General features: G+C 34.7%; 2 protein-coding genes across 2 annotated transcripts; both read left to right on the top strand.

Moving 5' to 3' along the window:
* Window positions 1-8,629: 8,629 nt before the first annotated feature.
* LOC111706263 (protein mago nashi homolog) lies at window positions 8,630-10,762 on the top strand. The gene is made up of 4 exons (XM_023479095.1): window positions 8,630-8,744; window positions 9,351-9,417; window positions 10,054-10,247; window positions 10,495-10,762. Exons 1-4 carry the CDS (start codon window positions 8,647-8,649, stop codon window positions 10,574-10,576), a joined length of 441 nt encoding a protein of 146 aa, XP_023334863.1. The 5' UTR covers window positions 8,630-8,646; the 3' UTR covers window positions 10,577-10,762.
* A 25-nt stretch (window positions 10,763-10,787) lies between these two features.
* Window positions 10,788-12,208, top strand: LOC111706260 (pecanex-like protein 1). Its single transcript, XM_023479092.1, has 3 exons — window positions 10,788-10,893; window positions 11,547-11,616; window positions 11,930-12,208. The coding sequence occupies exons 1-3, from the start codon at window positions 10,805-10,807 to the stop codon at window positions 12,206-12,208; spliced, it is 438 nt and encodes a 145-aa protein (XP_023334860.1). The 5' UTR covers window positions 10,788-10,804.
* Window positions 12,209-13,411: the final 1,203 nt, after the last annotated feature.

Genomic DNA, 13,411 nt, shown 5'->3' with positions numbered 1-13,411 from the left:
TTATTTAACTCATGAATTTCTAAAAAGTTTATAGATCTCACGTGAATTCTATGGGAAAAAAAATATACAAATGTCAAAAATGCGCTATTTTCACAAATCCACAAATATTGTTTTTAAACTATTTTAGATTGAGAAACCATTATGTCTGCATATGCTTGTTTGTCATAAAGTGGTGGAAGAACATGGTTAGCCGGAACCATAAATGCCTTGGGGTCTAGGTCGGCGTATGTCACATCACCGTGATGTAAATTGTCAGAGGCGGTTAGATGGTAGGAGTGGCGTTTCTTGCTTGGAGGGCGGGGTGGCAGTTCCGTAAGGTATTGGGATTTAGGACGGCGATCCGAGGACGGGTTCTGGGTGGCGGAGGACGCAGAGGAGGATGAGGATCTGAACTGAGTGGATTTGAGGATAGGAGGAGAGGGAGAGGAGGGAGGTGTCTGGGAATCTATTCCGGAGTCGACATGGATCGGTTTAGTCTGAAAAAAAAATCATCATTGATAACAGTAAATTTTTCAATTATAATCAGTTATTTACTGAATTTTAAATGAACAATCATTGAACAGTGGTTGCTAATTTTGGATGAAATAGCGCTAATCTATCACAATATCCACAATGATAACTTTACATTTGACAAATCCCTCAGTTATAGCTATCTCTGGATTCAAGATTTTGTACCGGCTGCAGTAGTATTTTAGCGATCCCTCTCCGGTTTCTTAAATTCTTAAATTTCCTAAAGAGTACGAATCTGTAAGATCGATGCATCATATGATATCCAAGAGGGATTAAATGAAACTGTAGATCTGCATTAGCGCTAATCTACAACGCGACGCTTGAGCTTGAGTAACAACTTTTAAGTGTTTAATGAATAAGGACGTGTTTGATTCCTCGAATTTAGTTATCCCTGTAATAGAGTACGATCAACCACCATGGGATATCCAAGAAGTATTCATCTAATCCGTAAATTGCAAAAGATAATCGGGATTTACTAATCAAAAGTTTTGATCTCAGAACTTTTTATAAATGTGTAATGTGTAATGTGTAATGTGTAATGTGTAATGTGTAATGTGTAATGTGTAATGTGTAATATGTAATGTGTAATGTGTAATGTGTAATGCGTAATGTGTAATGTGTAATGTGTATTGTGTAATGTGTAATGTGTTCTGTGTAATGTTTAATGTGTAATGTGTTATGTAAACCCCATTTTATATTATGAAAGATTTTTTTTTAACTCTTTGTTTGGAAAAATTTAGGTGTTTATTTATTTCTTTGAGTTAAGAACAATGATAAGTAATGTTTTATTCATATAATGTTATTTTTAAACGTACAAATAGATTTTACATGACCATCAAAAAAAATAATGCCTTCAACAGTTCACAAAACGACTGATAATCTATTTGGAAAGATGTAACAAACTTTAAAATGTTGCATTTGCATTTGATTAACAAAGGGTAGGCGGTATATCTCTCAGATGATATTGTTAAGCACTTTCACATAGGCATTTTCCCAAGCTGCAACTTCCCAAATGTGAAATTTCCCAAGCTGCACTTTCCAAGTCTGTCCTAGCGCAGCGCTTGACCCCATAGCCTCGAAGTTCGACCCCCCCCTCCTCCTTTGCTAAGGCCTAACATAACCTTAGGAAAGTGGTCACTTAGGAACTTTCATATTTGGGAAATTGTTCCTTGGTAAGTCGCCTTTGGGAAAATACCTCAGATTAACCATTTTGACGGAAGAGGTCGTTTCCCAGTTTGTGAAATACTTGAAACTCCACGGGCAACGAACCGAGTATTTGAGCTAGTATTAAAGTATATCTACATCTTGTTAATTAACAAATTCAAGTTGAATTCCTAAGAGGTTCAAATTCAATTATCTAAATAGAAATAATCAAATTATAATTTAACATTCAACAATTATGCCACAAATTGAGCAGATAGGATATCATGGGTGTCCTCGGGCCAAAATTAATAAATAGCAAGAACTTAGAAACTTTGAAAATACGTTGACAAAGGTTCAACAACCACTGCTCTTGTACGACGGAAGTGGTTCACGATCAATATACCTTGTCTCTTTCCCAGGGTTATCCCCAAAGGATTAGACTTGAATCTTATAATCTGGAGTAAACATATTCTTGAATCTTATAACCTGGAGTAAACATATTCTTAGATCTTATACCTGGAGTAAACATATTCTTGAATCTTATAAACGGGAGTAAACATATTCTTGAATCTCATAAACTGGAGTAAACATATTCTTGAATCTTATATCTTGGAGTAAACATATTCTTGAATCTTATAAACTGGAGTAAACATAATCTTGAATCTTATAACCTGGAGTAAACATATTCTTGAATCTTATAACTTGGAGTACATATATGTAATTTAACAATGAGTGAGGTAATTTTCCATGGAGAAAGGTTTATTTTCTGTGTAAATTGGAAATTTTATAGGCCACAATAAATTAACTTATACATCAGCTCTTGATAAACTGCATTTTACAGCGAAGAAGCAAGGGGAGGGGGATTTCTTTTGTGCTAGAAGTGGTAGTGGGGGGCGGGAATACAATTCAATTCTGTTTCCATCTATATTCTGTGGAACTGGCACAAAATTAAGTAAACACTGAGGCATGCTTAGAGTAAATGTAGAGTTTACATTAGAAATACGATGCAGCCATTCTCAATTTTTCTACAGTCTCAGAAAAAAATACAGTGAGGCACATAAAACTGTGGAATAGGGGGACGACTGTTAGACTCGAGTTTTTAGAAATCCAATGAACTTAAAACACTGTAATTGTGTATTGTACTCCGTCAGACCCATTTCACTTAACAAGTTGATGTTAAAGCTACTGGTGAAACTTCCTTGGACATATAACAATTTTCGCGGTTTCTCTGTAGAAGGAAGAGACAAAGGTTATATTAAGCGGACGGAATGCGTAATTTCAAGTGATCTTCATTTAAAGAGAGGCATTCCCGATTTTCAATGTTACCATTTCAACTTATGCTTTCAGTCCCTTTAAAAAGCAAAAGTCCAAATTCATATTTTTTTTTTTTTTAGTTTTCTGACATTATTAACAAAGAAGCCATGGACACTTTCCATAATCTCTAATTTTTTAATCTGAATATATTTAGAAATTAATTGTGTAAACCTTTGATAATTCAAATAGTTTTCAATATCAAAGAACGGCATAGGGTTGCAAAGATATATGAGAATAAGAATATTTGAGTTTGAGGTAAGTGTTCCTATCATGTTATTTTAGTTCTGTTTTCTTTGGTCCAATTCATTCAGTCAGTTGCAATCAGAAAGATAGTATTCACAATCACGGATCCAACATCAATATTAAAGATTTATGTAGAAAACACTGTTCACTGCATCATACAATATCACAAAGCCATCAGAAGAAACTAGATACATTTACTGATAAATTTGTGAAAAATGGACTGGATTACCACCCTATGCAACAACTGCCGCTCTACACTTGAAACCTGCCCTAGAAAACATTTCAATATCCACCCTGTACAAAACAACTATGACGAAAGCATATACTAGGATAAGAATACTGGGAAATGAAACAATTATAATCTAAATTAGACAGGGGAAAAAAATTGGCTCCGCAAAATTTTCATCACAGACTATGCAGAACAAATGTTTCAACAACCAAATTTAGAGAACTATGGTCACGCAGAAATGCCTGAGTGGGACGACAAAGCTTTTTAACATCAATGCTACAAAAAATGATAAAAAAACTGTCAATGAAAAAGTATCTTTTGAAAATGAAACTTTCTGGAAATAACATACAGAAACAGTCGTAAAACAAGGACATTTACTCTGCCTGGCAGTGCTTGAAAAATCTGACATGATCTGCAGGAAATCTTACATGTTCAATCTGAAGAAAGGTACACTGAAACTCAACTCCTGTTTGGACACCCTGCCAACACAAACTAACCTTCTACAATGGGGAATACTAAGTAAAAGTATTTATTCATTACAAAATGTTTAGAAACATTTTAGATTCTATCTTTTACATAAAACATCTTGATTATGTAAACTTTAAATGATTAATATTCACATAGTGATATTTAAAGTTTACATAATGTCCAACAATGTTGTTGTGTCAATGATTAAAGGTGTAAAAAAAGTTTTAAATAACAAATGTAAAAAGATCTTCATTTAAGAAGTGAAAATGGGTTCCAAAGTTAATGCTCGATGACTTTAAAACCTGGACAGTGGACCCTTAGTTTTTACTGTGATGGGACACTCATTATTACATACTTATCGTTAACATAAACTAGAAGTATTTATTTAGACTTGAGCAGTAAAACGTTGTTCTTGTCTCTTCTGACAATTGCTTGTTAAAGGTATATAAAAAGAAAATAGATTTATTTTAGAACAAGTAAAAGTATCCGTCATTAATCAATATAGTCAGCAGTCACAATTCAGAAGTCCCTATTCAGAAGTCACTATTCAGAAGTCACTATTTAAAAGTCAGTAGTCAGTAGTCACTGGTCAGTATAGTCACTAGTCAGTAATCAGTAGTCAGTAGTCAGTAGTCACTAGTTAGTGGACTTTTAAAAGGTTCCCATAAGATTTGACAACGTTCACTAAATTTTTTCTTCTAAACATTTGCTTTTCTGAGCTGCTCTAAACAATTGTCTTTTTTGTTTGTTATTCTATGTATACAGTGAAAACCATAAAACTGTTAAATAGGAAGAAGACTATTAGACATAAATTGTAATTTTCAATCTTCCAGTGAATATGTAACACAGCATTTTTGCATTGCTTCAATGCTTAGTGGATTCACAGAGCCACTTTACTTAAAAAGTAATTAATATAAGCCAACATGTAAATTCTTTTGGTTTGTAACAATATCAAACACACTGCAAGGTCGTCTTTCTATTCTCTGCAGTTTTATATGGTTCTCTTGGAATACAAATCTTGCGCAGTTTGATAAAATCAAACTTTTGCAGAATCTGAATACAGTTTTGAAATATAAAAACCTTTTAATATTTTGTGATGGGTATAAAACCTTAAAAGTTCTAGAAGAACGAAGTATTTGTTATTGCCCATCACAATTCACAAGTCATGCTTTTTACTCTTTGAAAAAGTGTGTCTGCTCAATCTGATTTCCAGTTTTATATAAGGAAATTGGGTTGTGATCCAATAGTATGCAGTATGGTTAAATTTAAAATGTATTGAAATTTCCTACTTCCTGCTTTATTTGCATGCCTGAAGATATTCAATCAACATGTTTTTCTATAAATGGATTAAAATTTGAGGAACAAGTTTTCAGAAGCAAAAATATAAATTTCATGAGTTAGTGAAAAGTTCAAATTATCATATTATTTGAGTACTATCGGAGACCCGTCTACTCTTAGACTCCCTTTGCCATCTCATCATAAACTACTAACTAGGGTTTCCAACGTAATGATTATTCACTTACGCGAAATTACGTGTAGTTACGTGAAATAATTTTCATTTTGTGTAATTTCGCAGGATTACGGGTAATTTTGGCGAAACCAAAAGTAATTTGGCGAAATTTTGCAACAATTAGGCGTAATTAGCAAAACTTTATTTTCGCAAAATTACGCTATATTCAGGGCAATTTCGCGAAATTTTGTAATAATTACGCGTAATCTCGAAACTTCTATTTCGGGAAAATACAGCGTATTTCGCGTAATTTCTACAAAGTAATTTAACGAAGTTTTGCATTAATAACGCCTAATTAGCAAAACTTTAAATTTGTTGACGGAAAACAGCAATACGCTAGACAAATCAGAATAATAGGCCAGTTAGGATTCTGGTGGGGATGTTTATTTTCCCCGGACAATTCTTTCCCGATAGGCCGCACAAATACACACAACAGAGTAACCCCGTCTCAGAAAAATCGACAACAAAATCTTTAATTCCTAAAAAATAACATAAATTATAGGTCATGGTTATTTGAACAATGTTATAATGAATATTAATGATAGAAAAAATCTTACGATTTATTAGGTTGTGATAGGGGGAAACTTATTGTTGATCAGTATTGAAATAAGTTTTTTTAACTTCTGAAAAAATGACAGTTGAATATTTAACGAAATTCACTGATGCTTCTTATGAAATATTCTTGCTTAACTTTAATGATTTCACAATAACAAAAAGTTTTCAAGCTCCGTGAGATGGAGTACAAAGGAATTTGCGGGCTGAAAATTTGGTTTGGCTGTCTCCGACAGGAGATTCGAGTTGAAGACGACATTTTACAGAGTTCTTATAATTAATGGTTAACAAAATTATAAGCATTTAAATTATCCAATCAGATTGGACATGGTTGTAGCCCGCATATCCTTACATATATTTTTCCGCTATTTTCATTTCTGAGAATTAATATGTTCTACTAATCACGGAATGGTTTTCGTATCACGTATTTTTGCGTAATTACGCCTTAAATACGCGAAACTAGACTTTCCTTTTTGTATACATAATTTTAACATGTAATTTCGCGTAATGCTCCTGTGAAAGTGTTAGAAAGTGTTACGCGTTGTATACGGGTACTGGAAACACTATCGGAAACCCATATAGCTTTTCATTGGAGACCTCCAGATTTTCATCGCAGATCTGTTCATTTTCATTGAGGACACCTTAACAATTTAATCAGAGAACCCCAGATTTTCATGTCAGAGCTACCAGCCTACCCACAGAATGAAAACCAACTATTTAAAATTTTATCCAATGAAAATTCTGGTGAAAAGTTTGGGCGCTGCAATAAAAATCCTGGGTTATTAATGAAAACCCTGAGTCTCCAATGAAAATCTTGTTCTTCAATGCAAATCTTGTCCTTCAATGAAAATCTAGTGTCTCCCATGAAAATCTTGTGTCTCTGGATAAAAATCTTGGATCTCCTGCAATGAAAATCTTGTTCTTTAATGAAAATGTTGTATCTCCAATGAAATTCTTGTGTCTCCGACTAAAATCTTGTATCTCTAATAAAAATCTTGTTCTTCAATGAAAATCTTGTATCTCTAATGAAAATCTTGTATCTCTAATGAAAATCTTGTATCTCTGATGAAAATCTTGTGCTTCAATGAAAATCTTGTATCTCTGATGAACACCAATTATATCCACAATGAAAATATTATATCTCGACCAATGATAATCTTGTTCTTCAATGAAAATCTTGTATCTCTAATGAAAATCTTGTATCTCTGATGAAAATCTTGTGCTTCAATGAAAATCTTGTATCTCTGATGAAAATCTTATATCCCCAATGAAAATCTTATATCTCGACCAATAATAATCTTGTTTTTCCAATTATAAAATCTTGCGTCTCCGATGAAAATCTTGTTCTTCAATGAGAACTATGGATCTTGGATTAAAATCTTGTTCTTTAATAAAAGTATGAAAGTCTTCAGTGGAATTTTAAAATTTTAAATAAAAAAATGGCGCCGGTGGCAAGACTCATTTTTCCGCGGCATTTGATCCTAAATATGTAATATGACATTATGAAAACTCTTGCTATTTATTCATATATTTGGGATTCACCTGTACATATTTTTCGGCTCAATTGAACTATTGTTTTTAATAGTTCAAATGAGCAAAAACAATTTCAAATGCGCACAGAATTTTTTTTTTGAACTTTTGGTCGCTTGAACTACTACTAGTGGTACCACGTGCAATAGTTCAAACGACCAAATGGTTCAAAAAGTTATGAGTTCAGACGGGGTAATGTTGATCCGCTCTACTGCCCATCCGTCCTATTGCCCATCCGCTACACATGCCCACCCGACCTACTGTAACATCTGACCTACGACAGCTGCAGGTCGGATGGGCATATCTTCTTGCCCATCCGTCTTCAGACGGACGGTAATATAGTTCAAACTAAATAGCACCATCAAAAAATTAGGTGCTATTTCATTTGAACTACTGCCGTTTGAACTATGGCTCATTTGAACTATTGTTCATTTCAACTACTGCACGTGGGACCACGTGAGTAGTTGAAATGAACAATAGTTCAAACGAGTAAATATATTACTCATTTGAACTATTTTTTAGTTCATTAGAACTATTTTCATTTGAACTATTAAAATATTATTAATGAAANAATAGTTCAAACGAGCAATAGTTCAAACGTACCATAGTTCAAACGGCAGTAGTTCAAATGCGGATCCACCAAAAATTACTTCTCCCGAATTATTGAAATAATAGACGACATTTAACATCTTCTGTTTACCGCTTTTTTCAGATATTATATTTATCAGCGGCATTTTGCGTTCAATTATGTTTTTTTTTGATAAAATAAATAAATGCACGCTCCTTAAAAACTTAATTTACACTTTATTATTTAATTTTAACACTGGGAAATTTTATTTGAAATTTATTTGCGTGTTAAGTAATTTTTGTTTGGGGACCAGCTTTGGACCCCCCCCCCCCCGGGCGGCCCTCCACTACCTATCAATGATTTTGCATGACTGACTGCATATATTAAAAGTATCGCATGGGCATATTCATGCGTGTAGCCCCTTTACCTGCTCGAACCGCTGAGCTCGGNTGATAAACTACGATATCTACTTTATTTTTACTCAGACAGTGGCTTACTGAAGGGTGTTATTGTAAAACGGGCATTCAACTTGTTAGAAGGAGGAGGGGGTGAACAACCATTTCAGATCAGTTTATCAGAATGAGTCAGGATTTCTATCTCCGGTATTATGTTGGACACAAGGGGAAGTTTGGACACGAGTTCCTCGAGTTTGAATTCAGGCCTGATGGCAAGCTTAGGTAGGTGGAGCTGTTAGGATTGAAAAAAAAGACTTACATTCAATTTTTGTTTGAGGTTTGGCATTTCAAACATTTTTAGATTAACCATACATGACAGAGTAAACTCTGTTTGATTTAATCGTAAAACTAAACAAATATAGAAAACAGATGATTAAAAATAAGAGAATTAATTCACAATATCTATGAAGAGAAGTCTCATTCTTTGTATTTTCTTTTTTTGAAATTTTCTGTCTATGAAATCTTGCTTTTATAATAATATATATATATAAATATAAAATCGATCATATATTATAGAATGTGTGATTTATTTTTGTCAAAGTCATAGTTACTATCGCCGCGCTGTTTACATGCGAATGGTAAAAAAACATTATTTTAGCTAAAGCGCCCGGCGTTTTTAACCTTTGTCACCTACACCCATGGGCGCCCTAACAAAATCAGTCAATTTGGCCCGGTTGTTTTGACAGCTTTAGATTTATAAATGTAAATATGCTATAATACTAGCTGTAGGGCCCGGCGTTGCCCGAAGAAAAAAATCTGAATTAAAATTTTTAAAAATACGTTCGATTTTTCTTAGCCTATAACACCCCCTGGCCTTGGCCATTTCAGGTACGCCAACAACTCCAACTACAAGAACGATACAATGATCAGGAAGGAGGCCTTCGTTCAAAGCAAGGTATACCTCTCCCCTTAGAAAAACAAAATTATTTTCCCTGTTCTAAAATAATATGTTTCATCATTTTTTTTTCACCGAAATGGAGGACATCTTTTTTGGACAAAATAAATAATAATGGTGAAGAAACATAAGAAATAACAAAGTTTGTTTCTTTTGTTTTATACTTCAAGAATTTTTTTCAGAATCCCCCCACCCTGAACTGAAATCTATGAAAATCGTTTCAAGAGTTTGTCCTAGGGTTTTCCCTATAAAATCTATTCTTAGAATTCTTTTTTACTTACTGAGATTTTAAGCAAGTACTTATTTATTTATGAAATGTCTATAAAAAATCTCCAAAAATAGAGGTTGTGGGAATATTTTATCAATGATTTTGATTTTTTAACTTTTTAATTGGTGAAATATCTAAAAGAAGTCAAAAAAAACTTGCTTAGGGAACTTATTTCAGAACCCACCATTCTGATATCTTTGAAAATCTTTTTAAAAGTTGATCTGGCGTTGATGTTTTTTCCCTCTAAAATTCAGTCTCAGATAAATGTATTGAGTTTTTAAGTTAAACATAATCAAAGAAAGAAACTTAGAGCTTAAAAGCTCGGTTGTCATTAATTAAATTTAAATCAATATTAACCTTTCACCTAGGTGATAAACGAACTCCGAAGGATTGTCGAAGACAGTGAGATCATGGCTGAAGATGACGCACTCTGGCCGCAGCCTGATCGTGTTGGCCGGCAGGAGCTCGAGATTGTGATTGGCGACGAGCACATCTCATTCACGACCAGCAAAATCGGCAGTCTCGTCGACGTCAACCAGTCCAGGGACCCGGACGGCCTGAGGTACATACAGGGGATCGGGGAATTCATTTTTGAGAATTTAAAAAGAAAATTAATTTTCCCTTAAACATTTTATTTCCCCCGGTTCAGCGAATTAAACCCTTAATGAACATAAATAACATCTCAACGAAAATAATGATTTTCTAAGAGGAAGTGGAGGGGTTCTTAAAAATATAAACATTGGGGGTAATTTTTTCTCATTTGATAGAAACAATTAAGAATTAATTTAATGTTATATTTCTATTTTCAGATGTTTCTACTATCTGGTTCAGGATCTCAAATGTATTGTATTCTCTCTGATTGGTCTACATTTCAAGATTAAGCCTATCTAAACTCCGAAACCGACCACTACTCTACTCAAACTCCACCGTTTGCCTCATTAACTCTTGTGTAACTCAAACTCAAGTTGAGTCTCTCAACTGTTTATTTCCTGAGAACATTTAAAAAATCTTTGTTTTTTAGTTTTCAATTTTTTTTCTGCGTAATGTGAGTTGGAGTCTGAAAATCCATTTTTCAGAGATGATGCTGAATTTATAGTTTTCACGGAGGGAGTTTAGAGGATGGGTTCATTACTCGACCTCGCCCGACAAACGAGGCAGGGGATTTGGGCCTCGCTTACTGGAGGCTGGTATCATGATTCTTATCACAAGTAAGACCATTTAATAGTTCTTTGTTACGATATTCAAATAATCTGGAATAACCACCATTTTAAACCTCGAGATAATAAAGCAGGGTTTTTCGAATTTTGATTTTGTATGTCACAAACATTTTTTTTTATATGCGACACAAATCAAAGTTTTCAATCGCTTCTTGTGCTCATTGACCAAAGATGGATAAAAAGCTTTGAATCCTTGTCCAGTATAAATAGAAGTAATGAGAGGGGTAAAGGGGCTGTTGAAATTTATCAAAACAGCTCAGGAACTATAGTTATACCAGAAGTGTGTATTTTCGAAAAAATAGTTCATTCAGTAAAAAACTTGAGTTTTTTTAAAATTTTGTTCCAAAAAATCGTTCGTTCAGTAAAAAATAGTTTTTTCCCCCGTTCGTTTTTAATAAACGATCATTTTTTCATATCTTTCGTCCATCGTTCTTTTTTTTTCTGAACAAAAACATTTTCCTCGAAAAATTTCGTTCCTTCAAAAAAGCGATGCCCATCTCTGCCTGCACTGAGACTCACATCTCATTATCTCAGGGGGTCCTGACGGGTCGGGTCACTCCTTTCTTCTCAGGCCACGCAGAAAAGATAAAAGGCTCTTTGTTATAAATAAATTTTGACAAAGGCTTAAACATTAACTTTTTTAGGACATTTACAAACACAGTTCATCTCTATCTCTGGCTGTTCTTCCTTTGCTTTCCTTTCTCTATTCATCTGGTAAGGAAACCTTTGATATATAATTGCCAGAATAATATACATATTTTTTTTTCAAGATAAACTACGATATCTACTTTATTTTTACTCAGACAGTGGCTTACTGAAGGGTGTTATTGTGAATCGGGCATTCAACTTGTTAGAAGGAGGAGGGGGGGGGGGCTTCTGCAATCACGTAAATTTTTGCGTTAAAATTTTTTTTTTTATAAAGTGAATTTCCCACGTCAATGAAAAAACACTCTTGACTCTAAAAAGTCTTTTCCGACACCTGAGTTTCTAAAAATATTGAGCTGACAATTAATTGAAATTATTTTAGTATCTTCCTGCCGGATCCTGGTTCACCTGGATCTACAATGGATCCGTTTTCCTAGTTTTCCTGCTCATCAAATCCTTGAACAGGATTCTTCATACACTCTTCGATACAGGAGAGGTTTATCAGGTTAATATTAAAGATAATGCGAAAAGGTTTATCAGGTTAATATTGAAGATATTACCTCTTCATATACTCTTCAATACAGGAGAGGTTTATCAGTTTGATATTGAAGATATTACATCTTCACATAATCTTCAATACAGAAGAGGTTTATCAGGTTGATATTAAAGATATTACATCTTCACATACTCTTCAATACAGAAGAGGTTTATCANTGTCTGCACTTATGCAGGTTCTCTTATTCATGCTACCCTTTGCCCGTCCATTTATGGCGCTGCTTTTGAAAGAATATTTACAAGTTCCTGTCTTTGCCCCATTACCCTTAAATAGATGTTCCCCTCTCTGTTTTGTGTTTGTTTTTCTTAATTGTAATTGCAGCCTCAGCACTGCACATTCTGTGTACTTGCATTTTCTAGAACTTACAGTTAGTTTTTATTTGCTGCGAGGGAGCAATAGCTTCCCTGCTTTGGACCGCACATTTTTACTTTCCTTTGAAAGGAGGGTTGCCATTCCAATGAAGGATAATCATGTGACCACTCAGAGGTAGAGGTGTGCAGGATCCAACAGAGAAATGTCCTCGAGTTTTATTTCACTGTTTGTGAGAAGATTAGACGGTAGGTAGAGGAGAGTTGTCTCTTTTTGTCAGCTGTGAAGCAGGGCCCTCCCAGAAAGGGTTCTGTCGCCAAGTGGAGTGGGTAAAAAACCGGTTTAGTTTTAGACATATTAGCTCTTTGTTATTACTATTTTTTGACTTAGTACCCAGCCAGGGGTACTTTCTGAGCAGAGCTCTGCCCTCTAAGGCTTTAGGAATGAAACTGACGTTTTTTCATTTTAATTGATATTTTTTCCCTCATAATTATTTTATTTTCCTCTAAAAATCATCAGCTGTCCCCGAATGTAGCAAATAGAAAAAGAGGGGCCGAAAGGAAGTGTCAAAAACCTTTAAATTGGGACTGTCCTGGGCTTCGGGGACAGTCCCACAGTCCTGGGATTGTCCAGGCAATTGGGTCTCTGAGATAGAGAAATAAACCTCATGGTGTTGGGACTCTGTGTTTTTAGGACAGTCCCAATGTCCCAGGACTATCCCGGGCTTCTGGGACATTCCTTAAGTCCAGGACTGTCTCTGGCTTTTAGGTCTCTGAGATTAAGAAATAACCCCCATGGAGTTGGGACTATGGGTCTTTTGGACAGTCCCAATGTTCCCATCTGGACAGTCTCACAGTCCTGGGACTGTCCAAGGCATTTGGGTCTATGAGATTGAGAAATAACCCTCATAGTGTTGGGACTCTGGGTCTTTGGGACAGTCCCAGCATTCCAGGAATGTCCCAATCTTCTGAGATTTATGTATGTTGTTTGCGCTTTCCT

The sequence above is a fragment of the Eurytemora carolleeae genome, unplaced genomic scaffold (genome assembly GCF_000591075.1).
Source record: "Eurytemora carolleeae unplaced genomic scaffold, Eaff_2.0 scaffold679, whole genome shotgun sequence".
Lineage (NCBI taxonomy): Eukaryota > Metazoa > Arthropoda > Copepoda > Calanoida > Temoridae > Eurytemora > Eurytemora carolleeae.
The sequence above is the reverse complement of the archived record's forward strand: the minus strand, read 5'-3'. Positions and strand labels throughout refer to the sequence as shown.

What these genes read in the sequence shown, in the direction of transcription:
- LOC111706260 (XM_023479092.1), top strand. Translation starts at nt 10,805, where the DNA reads ATGGGTTCATTACTCGACCTCGCCCGACAAACGAGGCAGGGGATTTGG. An exon ending in TATCATGATTCTTATCACAA is followed by an intron (nt 10,894 to 11,546) that starts GTAAGACCATTT and finishes TAACTTTTTTAG; the next exon opens with GACATTTACAAACACAGTTC. An exon ending in TTCCTTTCTCTATTCATCTG is followed by an intron (nt 11,617 to 11,929) that starts GTAAGGAAACCT and finishes AAATTATTTTAG; the next exon opens with TATCTTCCTGCCGGATCCTG.
- LOC111706263 (XM_023479095.1), top strand. Translation starts at nt 8,647, where the DNA reads ATGAGTCAGGATTTCTATCTCCGGTATTATGTTGGACACAAGGGGAAG. An exon ending in AGGCCTGATGGCAAGCTTAG is followed by an intron (nt 8,745 to 9,350) that starts GTAGGTGGAGCT and finishes TGGCCATTTCAG; the next exon opens with GTACGCCAACAACTCCAACT. An exon ending in AGGGACCCGGACGGCCTGAG is followed by an intron (nt 10,248 to 10,494) that starts GTACATACAGGG and finishes TTCTATTTTCAG; the next exon opens with ATGTTTCTACTATCTGGTTC.